General features: G+C 47.4%; 1 protein-coding gene across 2 annotated transcripts in view; it reads left to right on the forward strand.

Moving 5' to 3' along the window:
* Window positions 1–13,455: 13,455 nt before the first annotated feature.
* Window positions 13,456–25,963, forward strand: part of SMAD3 (SMAD family member 3) — a 128,465-nt gene continuing 115,957 nt past the window's right edge. For both annotated transcript variants that reach the window (XM_003267130.4, XM_030814628.1), the window contains exon 1: window positions 13,456–14,263. In XM_003267130.4, coding sequence (XP_003267178.2) covers window positions 13,500–14,263 — 764 coding nt within the window. In that variant the 5' untranslated portion in view covers window positions 13,456–13,499. The remainder of the gene's footprint in view (window positions 14,264–25,963) is intronic.

Here is a 25,963-nt window from a genome sequence, read left to right on the forward strand (position 1 = left end):
CTGTTCCCTTCATCTTACAGATGAGGAAGCCAAAACTAGGAGTGTAAACAGCTTGCAAGCTGGAAGCAAGTCCATTGCTAGGACCAGGCCCTCCAGACCCCTGGGCACTCCAACTGGTCCATTAATCAGGTCCTTAACCAGGCTTCAAGAACTTCAGATAGGGCCAGGTGCAGTGGCTCACACCTGTAATCCCAGCACTTTGGGAAGCCGAGGCAGGTGGACCACCTGAGGTCAGGAGCTCGAGACCAGCCTGGCCAACATGGTGAAACCCCATCTCTACTAAAAATAAAAAAATGCGCCAGGCTCAGTGGCTCATGCCTGTAATCCCAGCACTTTGAAAGGCTGAGGTGGGTGGATCACAAGGTCAGGAGTTCGAGACCAGCCTGGCCAGCATGATGAAACCCCGTCTCTACTAAAAATAGAAAAAAATTAGCTGGGCACGGTGGTACGTGCCTGTAGTCCCAGCTACTTGGGAGGCTAAGGCAGGAGAATTGCTTGAACCTGGGAGGCGGTGGTTGCAGTGAGCTAAGATTGCACAAAAAAAGAACTTCAGATAGTTTTCAGGCAAAGAGACTCTTTCCCCAGATTGCAGCCATCCTCTTCATCTGTAGGTGAAGTCAGCTCTGATAAAGGGTTGTGTATCATCCTGTACCATGTGTCTATGTTTCTTCTGGTCCCTGTCATTTCCTAGTAATTATTTGAAGGCAGTGAAATATAGTGCAACTAAAACTGAAAAGAAACCATACAAGAAACAGCAGGATTGTGATCCAAGTCACCTAAATTTTAGCAGTTGGCACCTCAAACCAATCTTCACTTATATCTTTCCATGCGTACACTACAGATTAGACCTATGACATCACGTAACCTAGTGGCGGGATGAACATGGGACTGAGAGTCTGCAATGTAAGTCCAGAGGCCGTGTGTCAGTTTGAGACCTTTGGGCAAGTCACTTCATCTTTCTAGGCTTCAGTTTCTTTTGCTCTTTCTTTCTTTCTCTTTCTTTCTTTCCTTCTTTCTTTTTCTTTCTTTTTTTTTTTTTTGATGGAGTCTGGCTCTTTGCTCAGGCTGGAGTGCAGTGGCATCATCTCAGCCCACCTCCTGGGTTCAAGTGATTCTCCTGCCTCATCCTCAGTAGCTGGGATTACAGGTGCCCACCACCACACCCAGCTAATTGTTGTATTTTTACTAAAGACAGAGTTTCACTATGTTGGCCAGGCTGGTCTTGAACTCCTGACCTCAAGTGATCTGCCCTCCTGGGCCTCCCAAAGTCCTGGGATTACAGGTGTGAGCCACCATGCCTGGCCCTCAGTTTCTTGATGATTAATCAATTCATCTGCCAAACATTGATTCATAATCTTTGATGTACTCAGGGACAGGTGTTGAGGGGAAAAAAAAGGCAAGACAAGGTCCTTGACCTTAAGGGGCTTAAAATCTAGTGTAATGGATCAGTTCAGTAAACGAATAAATGCACTGATGTGTATAGGTATTAATTGGAATAGAAGTCTGAACAGGACAGAATGGGGCTCAGTCCTTCCCTGGTAGTCAGAGAAGAAAAGGCTTCAGGAAGCGGGTGATGCTCAAACTAGTCTTGAGCAGAGGAGGAAGTGTTCATCTGGCTGAAGAGGTGGGATGTGAGGATTGAAGGGATGGACAGGCCCCAGAAGGCAAGGCAGGAGGGGCCTAAGCAAAGATACAATGGATGAAAGAATTAGGAGTATTTGTGATTTGCCTGGAGAGAAGATGTGATGTGGGGTGTAACAAGAGGGATGAGGCCAGAGGTAGGGCAGGTCGCATCACCCAGTGCCTTCTATTCCATATGAAGGACTAGGACTCTAGTCTCTGAATCTGCGCTGTCCACCAAGGTAGCCATTAGCCGCATGTGGCTACAGAGCACCTGAAACGTGATCAGGCCAGTTTGAGACATACACGTGAAATACACAATGGATTGCAAAGACTTCATATGAAAAATAATATAAAACAGAGATAATTTTATATTGATTACATGTTGAAATGATAACGTACTAGATATGCTGAGTTAAATAAATATATTATTGCCGGACACAGTGTCTCACGCCTGCAATCCCAGCACTTTGGGAGGCTGAGGTGGGTGGATCACGAGGTCAGGAGTTCGAGACCAGCCTGACCAAGATGGTGAAACCCCGTCTCTACTAAAAATACAAAAATTAGCCAGGCGCAATGGCAGGCGCCTGTAATCCCAGCTACTCAGGAGGCTGAGGCAGGAGAATTGCTTGAACCCAGGAGGCAGAGGTTGCCTTGAGCCGAGATCGTGCCACTGCACTCTAGCCTGGGCAACAGAGCAAGACTCTGTCTCAAAAAAAAAAAAAAAAATATAATATATATATATATGTATATATATATAATTAAAATTAACTTCACCTTGTTTTTTCTTTTTTAAATGTGGTCTCAAAAATTTTTAAATTATATATGTCACCCCTATTATATTTCTATTGGACAGCACTGCTATAAATAATGGCAAATCGCTAAAAGCATACTTTATTTTAAAGCAAGAGAGATGCAAATTCGACTTGTGCTTTAGAATGCTCACTCTGGCAGCAAGTAGAGAATGGAGACAATTAGAAAATTATTGAAACAATTGGTAGCAAGCAGTGATGGGGGCCTGAATTAAGATGAAGTCTGGGTGTTGGGGCGGTGGATTCCATGGCGCTTGAGGTGTGAGAAAGGCAGAGTCCCCAGGCTGCTGGCTTCTGTGACTGTAAATTACAGTGGAGTCCCTAGAGGAGGGAAGGTGGAGGAGGAGGTTCATGGAGAAAGATGACAAACTCAGTTCTGAACCAACTTTGAGTTGACTGTGGGCCACCAAACGGGAGGTCCAGGTGATTTGGTCTGATGTCTGAGCCTGTGGCTCTGGAGAGGAGTCTGGGCCGGATACTTGGATATGGGAGTCAGTTTATAAGGTTAGGTGAGACTCAAGGATGAGTGAGATCACTCAGGGAGAGGACAGAAAAGAAAAGAGGCAAGTACTTGGCTCTGAGGAACACCAATACCTACAGGAGGGCAGGTGAAGAGGTCTGAAAAATAGAGCCTTCTACTTCCTGACAACAATGACATCCTACGATCCCTCACCTTAGGGCGGGCAACTCTCTGCTTCGTGCTGGGAGGTCCTTCAGTGGAGCCTGGTTTTCATTTGTTGATTTCAGAAAAAAGACAAAAAAGTCACAGCTAAAGCTAAAGCTTTCTGGTCCCCTTGAATGGAGCTATTGATGATGAAGTGAGGCAGTAAGAAAATAATCTGCCTCAGGTGCAATGTCACATTTTAAAGCTGATGTGGGCAAGACTAAGCTGGGGCAATCACTTTTCAGAGGGCCATTTGGTAATGGCATAAAAAGTAGAATTCTCCTTCTAGGGAATTATTCTTAAAAAAATAATCAGGGACGTACACAAACGTGTATACACAAGAATGTTTAAAACAGCACTTTTTAATAATACCAAATAAAATTGGAAAAAACCTCACTGTCCAAGTGTGGAAAACTGATTTAATAAGTTATGGTAGGTTGGATGCAGTGGCTCATGCCTCTAATCTTAGCACCTTGGGAGGCCGACATAGGCAGATTGCTTGAGCCCAGGAGATGGAGATCAGACTGGGCAACATGGCAAAACCCTGTCATAAGTTAAAAATATAAAAAATTGGCCAGACGCGGTGGCTCAAGCCTGTAATCCCAGCACTTTGGGAGGCCGAGGCGGGCGGATCACGAGGTCAGGAGATCGAGACCATCCTGGCTAACACGGTGAAACCCCGTCTCTACTAAAAATACAAAAAATTAGCCGGGCGTGTTGGCGGGTGCCTGTAGTCCCAGCTACTCGGGAGGCTGAGGCAGGAGAATGGCGTGAACCCGGGAGGCGGAGCTTGCAGTGAGCCGAGATTGCGCCACTGAACTCCAGCCTGGGGGACAGAGAAAGACTCCGTCTCAAAAAAAAAAAAAAAAAAATATATATATATATATATATATATAATTAGCTGGGTGTGGTGGTGCACGCCTGTAGTCCCAGCTACTTGGGAGGCTGAAATGGGAGGATCACCTGAGCCCAGGGAAGTCAAGGCTGCAGTGAGCTGAGATTGCACTACTGCACTCCAGCCTGGGCAACAGGAATGAGACTGTGTCTCAAAAAAAAAAAAAAAAAAAATTATGGGAGATCCATGTGACAAAAAGCTCCACAGATTTTCAAAACAATGTAGGAAATATGTATGTATTGACATAGAAAGATATTCACAATATGTTAAATGAAAATGCAGGTGAGTGCAATATGATTATTTCTAGTTAGTGGCTGTTTTTTGTCTTCATTGTGGTTAAGAGCAAGGACTTAGGTCTAGCAGGCTGCCTGGATTGACTAGGCATAGCCACTCACTGGTCTGACCTTACCATGCTCAGTGCTCTCTTCTGAAAAGGGGATGATAATAACATGAACCATAAGCAGTTGTGAAAACCAAACAAGTGAATCTAATCCATAGAAGTGTTGAAAATGGGGCCTAGCACTTGTAAGACTTCAATAGGTGCTAACCTTCATTATTTTTTAAAATGTCATTAGTGAGATATAACTTACATATCATGCACTTCAACCACGTCAGTCAGTGGCAGGAAGTTCTCATGGGCTGCAGATGCTGGGCTGTAAGGTGCAGAGTATTCCAGATGCGATGTTATTTTACGAGGTCAGGATTGCACTCTTTCTCCTGTCACACACCCAGGGCCTGACTACACTGAAGCACTAACAGGCCCTCTCTGAAGGCCAGTAACATGATCACACCTGACCCAAAAGTGCAAATCACCATTGTCTCCTTCTCTGCCACTCTACATCCCATGTTTCACACACTGGAGACACCTGACACTGCTTTTGCCCTACACATTTTTTTCCTTCTCTCTCTCTCTCTCTCTCTTTTTTTTTTTCTTTTTTCAGATTGAGTCTTGCTCTCTTACCAGGCTGGAGTGCAGTGGTGAGATCTCAGCTCAATGCAACCTCCACCTCCCCGGTTCAAGGGATTCTCCTGCTTCAGCCTCCCAAGTAGCTAGGACTACAGGCACCTGCCACCACGCCCAGCAAATTTTTGTATTTTTAGTAGAGACGGGGTTTCACCATGTTGGCCAGGGTGGTCTCAATCTCCTGACTTTGTGATCCGCCTGCCTCAGCCTCCCAAAGTGCTGGGATTATAGGTGTGAGCCGTCGCACCTGGCCTCCTTCTCTTCTTAAAATCTATTTTTTCACTGAGTTATAACTTTTATACAGTATACCCTATTTCCTTTTAAATTTTATTTTTTTTAAGTGTGGCCCAATATACATAATAAAATTTACCGTGTTAACCATTATGAAGTATACAGCACAGTGACATTATGTATATTCATCCTTGTTCTGCTCTCATCACACCATCCACCTCTGGAACTCTTTTCATCTTGCAGAAGCTCTGTATGCATTAAACACTAACTCTCATCGCCTCTTACCCAACCCTCTGGAAACCACCATTCTACTTTTTGTCTCTATGAATTTGTTTATTTATTCATTTATTTTGAGATGGAGTCTCACTCTGTCTCCCAGGCTGGAGTGCAGTGGTGTGATCTCCGCTCACTGCAGCCTCTGCCTCCAGGGTTCAAGCTATCCTTCTGAGTAGTAGCTGGGATTACAGGCATGCACTACCACACCCGGGTAATTTTCGTATTGTTAGTAGAGATGGGGTTTCTCCATGTTGGTCAGGTTGATCTCAAACTCCCAACCTCAGGTGATCCTCCTGCTGTGGCCTCCCAAAGTGCTGGGATTATAGGCATGAGCCAGCATGCCTAGCCTGTATTCGACTACTCTACATATCTCATATAAGTGGATTCATAGAACATTTGCTCTTTTGTGACTGATTTATTTCACTTAACATGGTCTCAAAGTTCATTCACACTGTAGCATGTGTAAGAATTTCAACCCTTTTGAAGGCTGAATGATCCTCTATTGTATGTCTATACCATATTTTGATTCTCCATCTGTTGACAGATGTTTGGGTTGCTCCCGCCTTGTGGCTACTATGAATAATACTGCTATGAACAAAGACATACAAATATCTGTTTAAGTCCCTGCTTTTAGTTCCTTTGGGTATATGCCTCTGTTGATTTTATTTATTTATTTTTTTGAGATGGAGTTTCGTTCTTGTTGCCCAGGCTGGAGTACAGTGGTACTATCTCAGCTCACTGCAACCTCTGCCTCCCGGGTTCAAGTGATTCTCCTGCCTCAGCCTCCCGAGTAGCTGGTATTACAGAAATTCACCACCACGCCCGGCTAATTTTGTATTTTTAGTAGAGATGGGGGTTTCACCATATTGGTCAGGCTGGTCTCAAACTCCTGACCTCAGGTGATCCACCTGCCTCGGCCTCCCAAAGTGCTGGAATTACAGGAGTAAGCCACTGTGCTGGACCTCTATACCTCTGTTGATTTTTAATGTAAAATTAACATGCCTCTATTATTTTTAATGTAAAAAAATTAAAAATAATTTGAGGTCATATACTCTCACTGCATTTGTAGAACTCTATTTTCATTTCAATGCATCCTCTTTGGTGGCTGTTCATATGCAGGTATTTTTAAAAGTAAATACTATTATAATGAACCAACAATCTTCCAACTACTCTTTTTCATGTCCACATTGCAAACAGAACCATAGACCATGGGCCTGAGCCAAGACGGATTTGTGACTTTATTATCTTGGAAAATAGGAAAGGGAAAACACAGTGACCTCTATAAACATATATGCATACATACAAGATGTATGCAAGGACAAAAACATATGAATTCAGAGAGGAAACTCACCCAACTTCAAGGATGTGGTTTCACTTAAACAACTGGGGCTGGACTTTGAAAGAATGAAATGTGAACAAGACCTCAGAGGCACAGGCAGAGACATCTCACATGCACACACATGTGAATCTCCACAACACCCCTGTATGCATAGAGAGCGCAACACACCAGGACACACATAAATGGTAAAAAAAATAAACTCATACACACACAATCTCACACCTCCCAGGATCTTCTCCTGGCCCCCAACTCTCAGACCGGCAATTTCTGAAGGCTGGGAAGGAGATCCTGCAAGAGACCTCAAAATAGCTCTGTGAACCCTGCCCTGGGCTCCAAGTGCCCGCCCACAGGCCTGTCCCATGCTCCCAGCTCAGCCTTGGCCCCAAGCCTGGGTCTGCACACAGCCCCAAGTGCAATCCCCTGCCCCAAATCTTTCCGAGTCAGACCTGCTCCCTCTCAACACTTTCCTTGGATAGTACCTGTATCCAGCTCCTTCTGTCATAGCCATTCTCCCAGGAACACTCTGTAATCCACATCAGAAATTCCACTGTGGGCTTTGGGGACATAGGGACCCACACTGGGCTAGCAGTAAGGGGCTGGTAGTCCACGGCCAGTCAGGCTTGGGCCAACAACAGCTGAACTGCCTGCCTCTCTGGTCCCTCCTCCATAAAGCAGCAATGCAACAATCATCTTGCAGACACTGAGAACTTTAAACACGACCACATCCTTGAAGTCCCAAGCCCAGTCCTGGCATAGAGCAGCCCCATAAATGGTGTTAATCTCCTGCCCTCCATTCCCTAAGCTGTCAGATAGGGCAATGCCTAAGCCTGCATGTTTTAGGGGTTGCTGTGAGACAGGAATTTTTAATAATTTTGACTAAGTTCTCCACATGTAAGATATCATGATCACCAAACTGAACAGTGCTGGAAGCCAAAGGTTGTATCTTTTGAACAAACTAGAGAGCAATTTGTCTATTGACTAATGTAGGTTGAACACTATGTAATGCTGTAGCTCTAGAGCAGTAGGGTAAAGTTAGCTATACTCCTCAGTTACACACATCAATCATACACACCTGAATGCACTTATTTATTTTCCCTCTTTAGCCTTATCCCCTATTCTCCCACACACCCACACTCAAACATCCATTCTACTCTGTTCAATATGTACCATTTTATTCCTACTTTATTTACTTATTTAGAGACGGAGTCTTGCTCTGTCACCAGGTTGGAGTGCAGTGGTGTGATCTCGGCTCACTGCAACCTCCGACTCCTGGGTTCAAGTGATTCTCCTGCCTCAGACTCCCAAGTAGCTGGTATTACAGGCTCCTGCCGTCACGCCCGGCTAAGTTTTGTATTTTTAGTAGAGACGAGGTTTCACCATGTTGGCCAGGATGGTTTCGAACTTCTGACCTCAGGTGATCCACCTGCCTTGGCCTCCCGAAGTGCTGGGATTACAGGCATGAGCTACCACACCCGGCCTATTCCTATTTTTATTATGGTAAAATATACATAACAAAATTGACCTTTTAACCATTTTAAGTGTACAGTTCCATGGCACTGACTTCATTCACATTGTTGTACAACCAACTCCACCATCCATCTCCAGAATTTTTTCATCTTCTTCACCTGAAACTCCATACCCAGTAAACAACAATTCTCCATTCCCTCTCCCCTTGGCACCTGGCATCCACTGTCTCCTTTCTGTCTCTAAGAATTTAACTATGCTAGGCACCTCTGTAAGTGGAATTACACAAGTTTTGTTCCTTTGTGGCTGGTTTATTTCACTTAGCATAATATTCTCAAGGTTCATCCACAATGTATCATGTGTCAGCATTTCCTTCCTTTTAAGGCTGAATAATATTCCATTGTATGGGCCGGGCACAGTGGCTGACACCTGTAATCCCAGCACTTTGGGAGGCCGAGGCGGGCAGATCACCTGAGGTTAGGAGTTCAAGACCACCCTGGCCAACATGGTGAAACCCCATCTCTACTAAAAATACAAAATTAGCTGGGTGTGGTGGCACATGCCTGTAATCCCAGCTACGCAGGAGGATGAGGCAGGAGAATCACTTGAACCCAGGAGGTGGAGGTTGCAGTGAGCCAAGATTGCGCCACTGCACTCCAGCCAGGGCAATAAGAGAGAAACTCCATCTCTAAATAAATAAATAAAATTTAAAAATTCCATTGTATAACTACAATACATCTTGTTTTTCCACCCATCCATTGATGGACACTTGAGTTACTTCTACCTTTTGACTGTTGTGAATAATGCTGCTATGAACATGGGTGTGGAAATACCCTTAGTCCCTGCTTTCAATTCTTTTGGGTATATCCCCAGAAACAGAATTACCTGATCATATGATCATATGGTAATTCTGCTCAGTTTTTTGAGGAACTGCCATACATACACTATACCATTTTCCTCAGAGGCAGCACTACTTCACATCTTTACCAGCAATGTGCAAGGATTCTAATTTCTTCACATCCTTTCCAACATGTTATTTTCTGTTTTTTAAAAGCAAATAGCTGGCCAGGCGCGGTGGCTCATGCCTGTAATCCCAGCACTTTGGGAGGCCAAGGTGGGAGGAATCACCTGAGATCAGGAGTTTGAGACCAGCCTGACCAACATGGAGAAATCCCGTCTACTAAAAATACAAAATTAGCCAGGCGTGGGTGGCACATGCCTGTAATCCCAGCTACTCAGGAGGCTGAGACAGGAGAATTGCTTGAACCCGGGAGGCAGAGGTTGCAGTGAGCCAAGATCGCACCATTGTACTCCAGCCTGGGGAACAAGAGCGAAACTCCATCTCAAAAAAAGAAAAGAAAAAGAAAAAAAGATAATAGCCATCCTAATGGATGTGAAGTGGTTCAATGTGTATCTTTTTATTTGTATAACTTCTTTCAAAATGTATATAATTATTTTGTGTCTATGTAATTTGTTTTACATAGTAGCATTATGCTATTCATTTCCCTCTGTGTCTTACTATTTTCTCTTGGAACTGTGTTTAAGATCTATACATTTGTTTTGTGTATGTGGAATTCATTGCTTCTCACTTTTGCATAGCACTTTATGGTTGCATGAATCACATCCATGTATATTGAGAACCTACTATGTGCTTGTGCCAAGCTTTCTATATGAGTGATTTAATCTGATTCCATGTAGCAGTTCTAAGAAGGTGTTGTAATTATCACATTTTATGGATGAGAAAACTGACACACATAGAGTTAAGGAACGTGCCCAGAGTCACATAGCTGGAAGTGGAAGAGGTAGAAGTTTAACCCAGGTCATTCTGGTGCCACAGAAGAGCTCACACGTGTAAGGTGTTAACAAAGAGCTATAGATAGAGATCTGACTGTAGACAGAGGCTCTCTCTTAGGTGAGGGCACTCTGATAAAAGTTCTAGTCCTGATTTGGCTACCTATCTTCACAGTGCAAATCACCTTCCTTTACAGACATCACTTTCTGTCTGTGTAAGATGAAGATGATTTTAATGCTTTTTCTAGATTCACTACTTGTTGATTAAATACCCTTTAGCTAATGGGAAAATAATCAGAATTGAAGTCAGGTGTTTCTTTCGTGTATTTGGAGTGGCCGGCCCACCTGGGAGCCACTCCAAATACATGAAAACCCTCTGATGTGTCTATTCACGAGGTGAACTGTTCATAGGCTGGACTATTCCCAGGGAAACAGTTGCTGTCTCCGCTTCCATCCCACCTCTCCTGAACTTTGCACTTACCATGATGAAAAATTAACTGGGCTAATGTTTCCCTCCCAAGGACAACCTCTGCAAAAGCAGGTGTGGCTGGGCCCCAAGAGACCAGGTGCTAGAACAGAGTTGTACCCATCCAGAGCAGCCCACCCATTCACTGCCCAAAGTCAAGATCAAGAGAACATGCAGGGTCTTCTCAGCACTGAGAAGAATCAGTTCCTTAGCCCTCCTCAGAGCTTTCTGAAACTGGACTTAGTCCCCCAGTGGAGGGACTTCTCTTGGAGAAACAGGCCTGAGGAGAAAGAACTAGCCCAGAAAAGGCACTTACTAGACTTGTAGGTGGGCCCAGCACTATTTTTCTGCATGCACAGCTGTTCTTGTCACACGGATGCCAGCAGGGAAGGGTGGTTCTGCCACACTAACTAGCTGGCTGCCTAGTTATTTCCTCCCCTCAGGAAAATGAGAGGGCTGAATGAGGGCCCCTTCCAATACCATGATTTTAGAGGGTGAAGTACCTGTCAGGTCCTTCCACTACATGTAATCCTCAAATCTCTCTGAAGCTCTTCCTCCACAGTGCAAATCACCTTCCTTCATCAGACATTGCTCTCTCTGTAACATAAAGGACTTGAACTAGAGGAGGACAGTTATAATGCTCTTTCTGAATCCACCACTCTGAACAGTGAGAACCGCTTGCTCCATTCTTACAGCGGAGAGAACAGACGCTGCGTGAGAAGAAGAGAAAGAGCCAGGATTGGAAGCCAGGCCGGTCACTGATGGATCCTGAGCCCCTCTTACTTTCTCTGGCTACCTCTCAATGGTTGGACTTGTTCAGGTTAAGATTAACATTTTACTGGACCATGATGACTGCAAGGCCCCTGCCCATCTTTGCCCACTCAGTCACATCATCCCCATCCCCACCCTTTGATGCTTCTCTAGGCTGTGAACGCTGGAAGTTCAGGAATTGAATAGGAGGGCTGCAACTGAGAGCTGCTCTGTCAATGTGTGTTAAACTTATTTGACCTCCCTGCACCACTTTTCATGGCATTAGCAATGCAAACCTTTTCACAGGAGCTTCCCACAGCCACCCTAGGAGATCGCGGGGGAAGCCACCTCTAGCCCCATTTTACAGGTGAGCAAATAATCCTTGCAGTGTTACAACAGTGTGCCCGTGTAAAGAACTGTTTTGCAAAGAGCTTGATCAATGATGTCATCTTTGCCTTCCGTGACCCAGGCAGCTGGGTGCAGTGTCAAGATCGGAGACTGAGGCTTCAACAAAGTATTGGGTTCAAATTCCAGCTCTGCCACTTGGAACCCAGAGTAAGTAATGTAATCTCTCTGTGCCTCCGTAAACGTGAGGCACAGGAACATCTACCTCACCAACCACTGTTAAGACTGAATCAGAGGGCAGCAGGCGGGCTACCTGGGATGAAGAAAGCAATCAATAAATGTGGATTGTGTCATCCTTGTCTCTCTTGAGGGACGGGAAGAGGAAAGTGAAACCTAAGACCACAGCGGCAGCGCGTTAGCAGGAGGACCAGCAAGGAACGGAAGCCAGGTTGTCAAGCCTCAGCTGGGTTTCAGGGATTCTCCTTTTCAGGCGGGTATTTAGGAAGAGAGGAGGGTGAGGGGCACAGCGCCCTTCTGCAGCAGCAGCTGCGGATTGGCTTGTGGGAGGCGGTTCTCTGGGGCAAGGCAAGGGCCCCTGCCGCTTCTGGGCTGACTTTGTGGATTCCGCCACACCTCACAGGGCTTTGTAACTCCCCACCCACTTGAGGGTTTGCAGATAACTTTTTTTTTTTTTTTTAAACAAAGCGGGGGTGGGGGTGGGGGATTCCTGCTCTTAAAAACAAACAAAGGGCTTAGACACCGGCTAGTCGGCTGCGGGAGGCAGCAGCAAGAGAAAGGCCGAGGGGCCTGGAGTAGCTCCTGAAAGCCGCCGAGGGCCCTGCGGGCAGACGCACCTGAATTCTTTTGGTGGGGAGAAAAGCCCTGGAGCTCCCCAATGTGCCAATTGGTTTGTTGTTGTTTTGCTTTTTTTGAATACACAAACTCTCCGAATACTCCTGTCTTGCCCCACTTTTTTGTGAGTTCATTGCTTTGGAAACAAAACTCTCTTCCATTTATTGGGAATTATCAAATTTCCAATTCTTCTCTATCAAGAGATCCAGCAACACCCTGTTATGTAAATTTCTTCCGAAGATAAATTCGAAAGCGCCTCCATTCATTCCTTCAAGAACTCAACAGATGTCCTTGAGGCTCATTTTCTGCCGGGCACTCGGTTCACAAGACTCAAGAGACCCCTGGCTCCAGCCATTGTCCAGGTTGTCACTGGTGTCCCCAGCTCTCCACTTCTGAGGACCCACTTCTCACCCCCTCCCTCCTCCGCACACGTTCCCGAGGCTCTCGGCTGGTGTGATCTCACCGACTAGAGAATAAAAACAGCCCAGGGGCGCCGGCGCCGGCCAAGGGCCTTGACGGGGATCAGCGAGCGCGAGGCCAAGTGCGGGCCCCAACTTCCTGGGCCCGGGCCTTCCGCGCGCCCCCTCTCGGGCTGGGGTCCTCTCCAGGGTGCACTCGCGTCCGGACGGCGCTTACTTGCTTCGAGTCCAACCCTCTCCGGCCCGCAACTCCAACCAAGCCGCCCGAGTGTGGACTCCGAGAGCGGACGCCACGGGCCGCGCTCAGCCCTCCCGCCCGAGGCTCCTCTCGCCGCGTTTCCCAGGACTTCCTCCCCGCGCCCGCCCGACTTCAGGTCGGGGCCGCGCAGGGTCCAGCGCGCACCAGCCAGGACTGCCGCCGCCCGGGTCGCCCACGTGGGCGTGCTGGGCGCGGGGTGGTGGCCGGCCGGCCGGCCGGGCGCCCTCCCCGGAGCAGGGGGCGGGCAGGGCGCCCGCGGGAGGAGGTGGCGGGGCGCGGGGGAGGAGGCGGGGAGCCCCGGCGGCGAGGGGGCGGTGACAGCACTTGGAAAGGAGGCTGCACGCGGATTTGCATGAAACACAGACTGGGAGCGGGCGGGAGCGGGAGCGCGGCGCACGCCCCGGGCCGGCCCAGCCAGCGAGCGAGCGAGCGAGCGGCGAGCCGGGAGGAGGAGGGTGGCGGGGCGGTGAGGCCGCAGAGGCGGAGGGATCTGCGCATCAAAGCTAGCGAGGCGAGCGAAGTTTGGACGGGGGTTGGACTTTCCTTCCCGGAGGCGGCACCCAAACAGCTACCCCGTGCGGAAACCCAAACTTCTGCTGCCACTTGGAGTCTCGCGGCCGCCGCCTCCGCCCCGCGTTCGGGGCCTTCCCGACCCGGCACTGCTGCCGTCCGCCCGCCCGGCCGCACTTCTCTTCGCCGTGGGAGCCGCTCCGGGCGCAGGGCCGCGCGCCGAGCCCCGCAGGCTGCAGCGCCGCGGCCCGGCCCGGCGCCCCGGCAACTTCGCCGAGAGTTGAGGCGAAGTTTGGGCGACCGTTGCAGGCCCCGGCCGAGCTCCCCTCTGCGCCCCCGGCGTGCCGTCGAGCCCAGCCCCGCCGGGGGCGCTCCTCGCCGCCCGCGCGCCCTCCCAGCCATGTCGTCCATCCTGCCTTTCACTCCCCCGATCGTGAAGCGCCTGCTGGGCTGGAAGAAGGGCGAGCAGAACGGGCAGGAGGAGAAATGGTGCGAGAAGGCGGTCAAGAGCCTGGTCAAGAAACTCAAGAAGACGGGGCAGCTGGACGAGCTGGAGAAGGCTATCACCACGCAGAACGTCAACACCAAGTGCATCACCATCCCCAGGTGGGGGCCCGCCCGGAGGACCCGGGGGCACGCCGGCCCAGCCCCCTGGCACTGCGGAGCCGACCCAGTGCGGCTGGAGATGGGAAGAGGGAGAGAGAGGGAGTGAGACTGTGTGGGTGCGTGTGTGTGAGAGTGGGAGAGCGCGGGCAGGAAGGGGGTGGGGGACCCCAAACAAAACCGTCTCTGATTTGGAAAGATAAGAGCCCGAGGCTTCCACGCGGCACTCTGGCTTCCAGACCTCACATTCCCTTTCCACCTCCGGGAGGGGAGAGCGGGTTGCTGCGGGACTCGGCCGCCCCCACTCCGGGGAGCTGGGGCTGGAAGTTGAGGCCCGCTTTGTTCGGCTCCGCGGGCCGGAGCCCCTCCTCCGCCGCCGCCTCCCGCCCCCGCGGCCCGCGCTCGTGGAGGTGGTGGTGTCTTTGCGTTTCTTTTCTTCAGTCCGGTCTCCCCACTTTCCTCTACAGGAATGCGGTCCGTACAGCTGGGGCTGTGGGTGAGGAGCGGGAGCCTAGTGATTGACAGATTCCTTCTTCGTTCTTTCTTTGCCTTCGGGATTAGCATTTTTATCGAGTATTTTTAGACTCTGTTGTGCCAGTCTCCCGCCCCCTAAGCATGCACGCACTTTGGTTGCAGTGCAGTGCTTTGACTTCCAAATGGGAGAGACAAGTGGCAGAAAATAGGGTCTTCCCCCACATCCCACCCCCATCCCGACTCTTTTGCTCTCCTTTTGGTCCAAGAGATTCTGAATCCGTGCAGAACGAGGGAGAGGGGCAGGCTGCAGCCGGGCAGATAACAAAACACACCCCAAAGGGGGCCTCGCATCGGCCCTCGCATTCCTGTAGAGCCCTCCTTCCCAAAGCGCGCTGCCATCTGTCTGGATCTCCTTTATCCTTCCCGTTGCGCGCTAGCTAGGTCGGGCGGGAGCCCACAGATGGCTGATAGAAAGGGTCAGTGACTTCACTCCCCCAGGGCCTTCCTTAGCTTAGCTGTGCCTGGCTGGGAATTGGGCGTTGGGGGTACCTTGGCTTCCTGTCTCTACCTCTCAGCCTCCTTTGATTCTGAACCAAGGGAGAGAGCGTGTGTGTTGGGGGCTGGCTGTTTTGGGGGTCCCAGGCTGCAGAGGAATGAGTAGAAAGCACCAGGGACTGTCAGCCGCAAAGGGACTGTCATCCCTGCCCCTGGGCCAGGGTGGACTCCATCCTTGGCCACCTGCTTGGGGCAGTTGTACAGGGGCTGCCAGGCGAGTCAGGCAGGCACAAAGCAACATCTGTCCACGGGAACCCAGGGCAGGCCTCTCCTGGAAATAAATGCCACATATGGTGGGAGTGCGGACTTAAATTTTTTTTTTTAACTGGGTGGATCCAGTCAATAAAGGGGGAGGGAAGGCGGTGTGCTGTCTGGGGAAGTCTCTGGGCGTGTGATCGGGAGCCAGAATTGACTTCAGAGGAGGTGGTGTGATGTGATGGTCAGAGAGACCTGGGATTTGGTTCCAACTCTGGTTCTTAATTCTTCTGTATTCCTTCCGTGGGGGTGGAGAGGGTAGAGTGGGTGAGTGTGCTACTTCTCTGTGTGGGGAGGGGTCTGCCAAACCTACCTTCTCCTTATCTGCCTCGGTGCATTGAAGACAAGTGCTTTATGTATTGAAACAGGAAAAAAAAAGGGGTATCAATTATAAAACAGGCAGCTGTGAAAAGTGTTTCACAGTTTACAAAGCACTTTCACATGGTTTTCTGAGGTCCTCAAAAAAAGACAGAAAGCAAGCAAGCAACCAGCCATGGAAAGTAGATAAGGTTGTTAGGCTTAAGATTATCACATTTTTAAAGCAGAGAAAACCTTAAAAGAGAGAGGTGAAAAGGCTTGAGTCATAGACATGGGGTTCTGACTGAATGTGCTCTTTCTGCTGCCCCATGCTGCTTTATACTTTGAAGATCCTGAATACATTCTTTGCTGAATGCTAAAGCTGTGTTAGCTTGGGGAGGGCCCTGTGGATCTTTGTATGTGCGGTTGCTTCTTTAATCTTTGGGCTGGTGATAGCTTGGCAGAGAGGCCTTGCTTTGCCTTGCTTTGGTAGGAGTTTGTCCTCTGTGGGGCCATACCTTTGGCCTGCCTTTTCCTCTTCCAAAGTCTTGCTGAGACTTTGGAAGCCTAAGACATGTGAACGCTTTGGATGATTCTGAGAGTTCAAGCCAAGCTGCCCTGTGGCCTTCTCGTGACTGTTAGGACTGAGGCATCTTCTGCCTGCCTGGATAGGACTGAATGCAAAAGCAGATTTTTTTTTCATCTTTTTTTTTTTTTTTTTTTTCAGTTAGGGAAACCCAGTTGCTTGGGTGGATCCAGACAAAATGGATTTTCATCCTTGGATTTTGTGCCCACGCCTCTGGGTCACCTTGTGTCCCTTGGCAACAGCTGCTGCTGTTTTGCTCGTGGGCAGAAAACTAAAGGCCACGTCTTGGGGAGGTGGCTGGTTTGGCCCTATGCTGGTGATATCAATGTGTCTGCTAAGCCCCATAGATTGCAGTGTTGCTTGTCAAATTGCTTTCACCACAACTGCCTTTTAGTTTGGAAAGTAGAGAAAGGAAAATGTTTAACTTAGTCATTCCCCCTGTGTGTGGGGGGTTGGTCACTGGGTGCCTAAAAACACTCTGCAAGATCTGGACTCTGGGGTTTAAGGAGTCCTCAGTCTAAGGAGATTAAGCCAAGTGTGTTTTGGCTAATATATAATCATGAGCAGCAACAGCAACATTTGGCAATTAGAGCTGTATACTAGGGACTTTCAGTCCACAGGCTTGCTTCTCTGTGACACCAGCTCTGACTTGTTTCAATTATCAGGGGAGCTGGAGTGATACACACTTATCGACATAAAGAAGGTAAAAGAGATTGGTGCCGAGGAAGTGGTAAGAGCTTCATTTAGATACACCAACAAAGGGGCTGTCAGGATACTCTGAGGTCTGGCAGGATTGGCAGAATTTACACAAGTTTTATAACAGCCTCTCATGCCTCACTGCTTGAGTACCTGAGTAAAGCTGCAGGTATCCTCCTTGCCAGTTTATAAGAATGGAATCAAAGCATTTGCCACTGAATGAGAGTTGGTGTGTGAGCGTTATATGAGGAATGAGGAGCTCGGCACACTTAAAACTTAGTTTTCCGGTAGACACTGGTAGCTTGTACTTCCACCAGGGAATCCATGCCTTGGCCTCGTTGTTGGGAGCTAGACCAAGCTTAAAGCATTGCTTGTTTGGAAGGGAATTTGGGCTTTCTTGTGTCAGAGCACCCAGTCCAGTGGAAAATTGGAGAATTGAAGCAAACACTAGGTCTGACACACAGCATCTACTCCCTCCCTGTGAATCTGATCTTTTTTTGGAGACAGAGTGTTGCCTTGTTGCCCAGGCTGGAGCGCAGTGGCATGATCTTAGCTCACTGCAACCTCTGCCTCCCGGTTCAAGCGATTCTCGTGCCTCAGCCTCCTGAGTAGCTGGGATTACAGGCGCCCACCACCACGCCCAGCTAATTTTTGTATTTTTAGTAGAGACGGGGTTTCACCATGTTGGTCAGGCTGGTCTTGAACTCCTGACCTTGTGATCCGCCCGCCTCGGCTTCCCAAAGTGCTGGGATTACAGGCGTGAGCCACCGCGCCCCACCGAATCTGATCTTTTACCGTAGCCTCCTCTTACTATCTCCTTGAATTTTGCCAGGGTACTCTCACTTTGAGAAAGGAAAAAGATCCTAATCTTCAACATGCCTTTTCCAGATTTCTGGGGACAGACCTATTACTAAGGCTGTAGAGGCCTCCCTCTTCTCTTGGCTGCAGTTCAGAGCACCATGCCCGTGTGGCCCATTGGAAACAAGCCCCCTTCCAGCTGCGAGGGAGGTAGTCCATTGTCTCTTTGCTCTTGTTAACTTTGATTAGGGGAGCTCCACGTAGGGCCTGAGAAGAGGAGGTGCCTGCAGGACAATAGGTCGCTGATGAGGGATCTGACTCAGCTGCAGCTGAACCTAGGAGCCACTTGACGTTCCCTGGGAACATTTAGAACCTCGGAACATGCTGCTTGCACCTGGGAGTGGAATGTTTGCAGACAGCCCCTCTGTTGTTACAGGGCTGGATTTTGTTGATTTATTGATATTTATTGGACCCCTCCCGTGTCTGAGTCAATTTTTTAGGTACCAGAGGAGGATGTAGAGACACGTTTGAAAAGTTCCCAGCCTGTGAGGAGCTTACACATCAGTAAGGGAAACATTAATAGAGCATTATCTGAGTATCTAACTGCTATCTCTCTCTCATTCCCAGCTACCAGCAGAAATATGAGATCTAGTATGGATGATTTTTGATGGGGGCGGGCGTTGATGTGCCTTTTAAATATTGTAGAATTCACTATGTTAGCAAATAAAATAATGACAGGCATCTGTTTTCGCTGGAAAAAACACAAAATTCAGGTCCTGTACCTACCGTTTTACTACCTGCAAGGATTTGGGAATCCACTTAAGTTTCACAGCTTTTATGTCCGCACCTGTCAAGTCAGGATGAGATAAGTCCTGTGGAAGTGTTTTGTGAACCAGAGAACTTGACAGGTATGTTACGTTTAGACTTCATCTGCATCATTCATTCATTATTGAATTATTCAGTCCTTTATTGAGCATGTACTACAATGACCACAGCAGGGTCCCTGTACTCAAAGAGCTCCCTGTCTAGAGCGGGAGACAGACTTACGCAAAGGTATAGGGCATAAGCTGCGGCTGAGGAATGTGCTAAGTGCCCAGCAATGTGGAAACACAGTTAATTCTGTGGGAGGAGGTGTAGAGAGGAGAACCCATGAGAGGTGGAAAACTAAGAAGGGGACAAGCGTTATCCAAAGGAAGCTTTTTGGACTGCAGTATGATGTTGGGAACTTTTTGGTACATGGGGATAGTTCCCTACGAGAATGAGGACCTCTTTATCCTCTTTTACTAAACTGAGTGCTGCTATAAATATGTTACCTTGTAACTGGCACTGAACGGTTAGTGACTTGGGAGCTATATTTTACTCCACTGTAAAGCATTTTCTCTTTGAAGTAAAAAGTAGTTTAGTACTGCAAACTGAAATTCAGGTTTCCTTGGTGGGAACAGGGACTTTAGATGTATCAGCTCAGAATATGACAGGGAGTGTTAATAAAAAGTGGACAACTTGGCTGGGCGCGGTGGCTCACACCTGTAATCCCAAGCACTTTGGGAGGCCGAGGCAGGCGGATCACGAGGTCAGGAGATCACAACCATTCTGGCTAACACAGTGAAACCCCGTCTCTACTAAAAATACAAAAAAATTAGCCGGGCGTGGTGGCGGGCGCCTGTAGTCCCAGCTACTCGAGAGGCTGAGGCAGGAAAATGGCGTGAGCCCGGGAGGCGGAGCTTGCAGTGAGCCGAGATCGCGCCACTGCATTCCAGCCTGGGTGACAGAGCGAGACTCTGTCTCAAAATAAATAAATAAATAAATGAAAAGTGGACAACTTGCAGACGGTTGTTTTGAAATTCAAAGCTTCTGTGTGACCTAGCTTCTCATTTCTCTGGTTAACACTTGGTGAGAATAAATCCTAGACGCCTGAGTTTCTGAATGAACATAGGTGCTTTTAGTGGTATATTTTTAAAAAAGTCTTTGCAAGGGTGAAGTTTTAAATGACAATTTTAATAACAAAAAAGTCTATGAATACAGTCACATTTAATTCTGATGAGAAATGCAAGAAGATGAAATTGAAAGAATTTGTTTCAAGCTTATCACATCAGGAATCCAATTAAATGAGTTAAAAAATAAATATTGGTTTAATAATGTAAACATGTGATTGCTGTATTATTGTAATGGAATAAAATTAACACGATTTAATGAACTGAGCGACCATTAATTTTTACTTGTTAATTTATTAGGAGATTTTAATGCCATTTGATGCACAGTGCAGCCATTATTCTGCGTGAGCTCCTTAATGAAATAAATAGGACCAAGCAGGGCTTGCTTCAAATTGAAATCAGCTTTCATTCCTGTTAACCTTATTCTCCCACCTTTATCCACCTCTCCTTCAGCTTCCTGTAATTGCAATTAAGTTCTCTAAGGTTGGAATGCAGCTTTCTTAATCAGCAAGTCTCATCAATAGTCCTAATTGACTTTTGCCCTTTTCTCCTTTGCCATATTGACTGATTAAAACAAAAGCAAAACTTAAAGACTCCATTCCCTCCCCCAAATCCACATCTCATAGTGTTGGTTGGCTGGCAAGAGAACTGCCCAAGAAGGCTGCTCGTGATGGCAGCCTGCTGAATGTGCAGGGGATGGGAGTTCATCAGCCATGTGCACACGTGAATGGCTGGTGCAGTGTTGGATGGGACTAGCTCCTCCCTAAGGAGGGGTATGACCTTCTGTTGGCCTCTGACAAGTCCCTGAGCCATGGAGCCTTCAGTCATCCCATCTTCAAGCACAATGGTTCCTGGAAACAGTGGGAAGTTGCCATCCTAAGCCCACCCTACAGAAGTTTGGTTTCTATTTTTACTCTATTCTAAGTTTTAGAACCGAGACAATTCCAAGAGAACTTGTCCAGTTCATTTTTATGCCTTCCTTTAATGCCCTACCAGGTGCTAATTTCTGTGCCAGGTAATGCGGACAAAATAGTGAATAAGGCAGATACTGTCCCTGGTGCCTTCTGTAGCTTCTAGTCCACTGGCTGTGAAACACAGGTTCTTTGGAGTTATAAGAATGCTGTATGTGTTCACTCTAGCTAATTTGTAAATACTGTTTTTTTGGTGCCAAACAAACCAAATCCCCCAAGCTCTGCAGTTTATCGACTTGACAAGGATCTCTCTCTGTGTCTTTCTCTTTCTCTCTGTATAACATTATCCTTTGTTTCGACTTAACAGTTTGAGAAATAAACAAATCTATAGCATACTATCCACTGTTGGTTATCTAAGGCCCTTCCTATAAACAGCAGCCTGCCACAGTGGGAACTGCTGTAGAATGTTTTGACAGACTCAGTTTAAAATGAAAATACAGTAGAAGCCTATTAATTAAGAAGTTTGGCTAATTCTGGACTAGGTGAAAGTTTGTTTAGCAGGCCTTTTTGCCCCATAAATTCTGTCAAAGAAAAATTAACAAACAAGAGTTTGGGGATTGTTTTGGAGGTAAGAGTCAGCAGACCTTGGTAGGTTTTAGACGTGGCTCTGTTTCTGATTAGCTGTGTGACCGGGACAAGTCACCTTCTTTGGGCCTCGAATGTTCTCAATTGGAAAATAGGCTAGATAAACTTTATCGGAGGGTGTTTCTAACTTGGAATTGATATTCATACAAACATTTTATTTTATTTTATTTTATTTTATTTTTTGAGTTGGAGTTTCGCTGTTGTTGCCCAGGCTGAAGTGCAATGGCGCGGTCTTGCCTCACTGCAACCTCCGCCTCCCAGGTTCAAGTGATTGTCCTGCCTCAGCCTTCTGAGTAGCTGGGATTACAGGCATGTGCCATCACACCCGGCTAATTTTGTATTTTTATCAGAGACCAGTTTTGCCATGTTGGCCAGGCTGGTCTCCAACTCCTGGCCTCAAGTGATCTGCCCGCCTCGGCCTCCCAAAGTGCTGGGATTCCAGGCTTGAGCCACCGCGCCTGGCCACATACAAACATTTTAGAAGCTCCCAGTTGCACCCATCTAGTTGATCAGTGAATGACAGATCTTTCTTAATTATTAATGTTCCAAGACTCGATCAGCCTGGTGTCAATTAATTTACATAAGTAAAAATAATAAAATTGTAATTCAGCCTTTAATTTTGGTGATTTCCCTCCCTCTTCCTTACTCTGTGAGTCTAAGTCAGTGAAATTTAACTACAAAGGAACATGAAAATAATGCTAGGATGAAGACGTGGAGGCTGTGCCTCTTGAGATGCAGTGAACAGTTTTTCTTCTTTTGTTGCTATTTTTGACTATTCTAAGAACAGGAAGTTTACTTAAACTAATGACCACAGATGCCTAAAAATGGTTAAATGTAAGAGGTAGGCATTATAGAGGATACCTGTGGAAAATGTTTGCTCATATGTCAAAGTTTACCCAGGAAGCTTCCTTTATTTATTTCCAAGCATCTATATAAAGAAAGGCTGCACTTGATTGCGTAAGCATGAGCCTTTTGTTAGGCAGCGTGGATGTTGCAAGTTTAAACCCCAACTAGGAAATGAAAAGTGAGTTTCCTCCTAAATAGTTCTTTTTCAGTATCACATGGCTCTCCCAGCTTACATCTGGCAAGTTTTTCTCTTGAGTGCTTTGCCGGTAGTTTAGGACTCCAGTATTGTATTGTTTGTTTGTTTGTTTCTTTATCTCTCTCTCTCTCTTTCTTTTTTTGTTTTTTGAGACGGAGTCTTGCTGTGTCGCCCAGGCTGGAGTGCAGTGGCGTGATCTCAGCTCACTGCAACCTTCGCCTCCCAGGTTCAAGCAGTTCTCCTGCCTCAGCCTCCCGTGTAGCTGGGACTACAGGCGCCCACCACCACGCCCGGCTAATTTTTGTATTTTTAGTAGAGATAGGGTAGGACTCCAGTATTAAGAAACACTGTGTATGGTTTGCCTTTGAAACCTACAGAGTTATGAATCTGGTCCCTTTTGCTGCTAAGTGTTGCATCACAAACTGCCAAGCCAAGTTGTAGCTCTGAGGTGTCACCATTTTTTTTTCTTTTCAACTGGACTGTTGAAAATAGTAATGCTTTTTGGGTGTGTGTTTTTTAAAGGTCTGTTTTTACGCTGTCACAGCTCAAAAATGCCAAAAGGCATTTTTTCCTTAAAAAATCACCTCTGGGCTAAGCCCAAATGTGGAGTAATGAATCCAGAAAGGACTTTTTGAGTAGTTACAAGTGGCTGAAAGCAGGCACTGGTGATGGAAATTGGGTTTTTCCTTTTGCTTCAAATCTTCCTGGTTGTAAACTTTTTCTTACTGTTATTGAAGTCAGACTCAAGGTGAGTCTAATTTCTCCCAGCCCATGGGAGGGCAGAGTGAATTACTGCTTGTTGTGCCACCCCTTTACATTTTGTGTGTGGCTGTTTGTCTCTACCCAAACAGGTTCTTCACATATTACCTGGGGAGCAGGAGAAGGGGAGGACAGGAAGAGCACAGTTGGGCAGAAAGAGCAAAGCCTCTCAAGTCTGACGGGTTTGGGTTTGAGTCTGACAGTTATTAGCCATGTGGTGACCTTGGGTACTTTGCTTCAACTTATCGAGCCCCATTTTCTGCATCTGTAAAATGAGGATGAAACGACCTACTTTATAGAAATCAACCCAAGTGGCCAGGCACGGTGGCTCATGCCTATAATCCCAGCACTTTGGGAAGCCAAGGTGGATGGATCACCTGAGGTTACGAGTTCGAGACCAGCCTGACCAATATGGTGAAACCTCAGCTCTACTAAAAACACAAAAATTAGCAGGGCGTGATAGCCTGCGCCTGTAATTTCAGCTACTCAGGAGGCTGAGACAGGAGAATTGCTTGAACCTGGGAGTGGGAGCTTGCAGTGAGCCAAGATTGCACCATTGTACTCCAGCCTGGGCAACACAGTGAGACTCCGTCTCAAAAAAAAAAAACAAACCCAAGTGAGATAAGATATATCAAGTACTTTGCCAGAATCGATCATAATACATAGTAGGTGCTTAGTAAACACTCGTTTTTCCTTTCAAAGAGGAAATTTGGCAGATGATGTCCGTCGACTCCAATAGGTGATCCCCTTCCCACCCCGACACGCTTGCTCACAGAGCATTCTCCTTTGGAGAGTCTCAGTTGATATAGTAAAAGGATCTACTTCAACACACACAGAGAACATACAGACATGCCACTTGTTGATGTAAGGCTTGGCAGACTATTGAAAGAGAAACAATTCATATTCTTAGATGGTTCTGCCCTCCCCCATCACCTTCTCTATCATTATTTTTAAAAATTTGTTTGGTCGACTAAAAATAATAGTACTGAAAACAAACTTTGATGAATCAGGTCTCCTGGGGCGGGGGATGGGTAAGATCCTGAAGCAGAAACGCAGTGACTCACGCACCTGTCACTGATAGCTGCCCGTAAGTGCATGGAAGTGCATGATGTTTATTGTTGCTGGTGTTTTTTTTGAGGCCCAAGTTGGAATGCACTTCCGGCTCCCCCTCAAGTACTAGCTTACTGGTTAGGTTGGCTGTTGAGTGAGAATGGTCAGGTCCAGAAACTCATGGCTCTGAAATGACCCAGACGTGGTGGCTGTACCCTTGACTGCCCTCAGATACATGCAAGAGGGAGCTCACGCTTCAAGAGTCACGCTTTGGCCCTCCACCTGGCTGTGTTCCTCTTACTGGGGCAAGGAGACTGTAGGGCCAAGGGACAGGCCCATCTAGAGCCAGCACTTCCTTTTTCCAGATCATGCTCAGTGGCCTGGCCCTTCCAGTTCCCTGCACCGTGTCTTGAGCCTGTTTCCAAGTCTTGTGTGGGCCTCTTCCCCGGGTCTGTTACTTGAGGGCAGACTGTGTTGGCCATGGACAGCATGTGTACCTGTGGGCCCAGTGGCTAGGCAAGGGGTGCAGGGGCATGAAGGAATTGGCTAGAGCTTGGACCTGTGGCCTGGGGACTCTACGTGGGTGTGCACAAGGCCTCTGAAAGTTATGGATGGTGCTAGGGGTGGGGTGAGATCTGGGGCTGGGTCTCTCTGAGCTTCCACATTCCATTGTGAAACCAAGAGGTCAGGGAATCCTAAACTCAAACCTGGACTTATTAAAAGTATTGGTCAAGGTAGGATGATGGAACACATTCTGTGTAACCGTTTGTTACCTTGATTTCTGTCTTTAAATACTGCATATGGTGTGTAGGCCTTCCTATATATTTTTGCTCTGTAGGGACAGGCATTTATTTATTTATTTATTTATTTAGCATCTGCTCAGTTGCGTGGCCACAACTGAATCCCAGTCCAGGTGGCACCATTATATGGGTAGGATTTTGCAGTTGTTCACAGGAATTGATTTCCCTCACCCTCAACCCAGGCCGGAATGAATTTAATGCAGATGAGGGAGAAGGTGCTACATATTGTAGCTGCTCATTCAAGAAGTGGAGCAGAGAGCTGGAGCACTGAACGTGCATTCGTTTGCTGGAAATCTTTATATAGAGATGAAGTCGTGTCTCTGAACTGCTCAGAGGCAAAAAGGGACACCAGTAACCACAGTTATGGTGGGCCCGTGGAAGAGACACTATAGTGAAGGTCAAACAAAATATTTGGGAGCCTAGAGGAAGAGCAAGTCTATTTCTGGAGGTATCAGAAGGCTTCACAGAGGAGGCAATGCTCGAATGGGGCCTTGAAGGATGGATAGGAGCGTAGGAGTGGAGTGGGAGGCAGCACAGAGCACAGACCAGACTGCGGAAGGGCCTGATGTCTAGGGAAGGCAGGACAGTTTAGGGTGGCCAGAGTGTGGATGAGGGAGTGGCCAGAGAGGAGTTGGAGAAGGATGTTGTCAATGGCTTTGGTTTGCCAAACTTCGTACTTTGTGTTTGGACCTTGCTCTGTAAGTGTCCAGGAGATTTTAAAGCAGGGGAGTGGCACGGTGAAAGCCACCACTCTTACTGTTTCTTGTTTCATTTCCTCCTCTTACCCAGTGGCTGTTAACAGCAGGTTTTCTGCCCGAGTTATCCAGGTCAGAGTCATAATCCCTTACAGTACCATGTGGACAGCTTTAGGCTATGTCTGGACCAGGTTGAAAATAGTGTTTTG

This window comes from Nomascus leucogenys, chromosome 6 (assembly GCF_006542625.1).
Source record: "Nomascus leucogenys isolate Asia chromosome 6, Asia_NLE_v1, whole genome shotgun sequence".
Lineage (NCBI taxonomy): Eukaryota > Metazoa > Chordata > Mammalia > Primates > Hylobatidae > Nomascus > Nomascus leucogenys.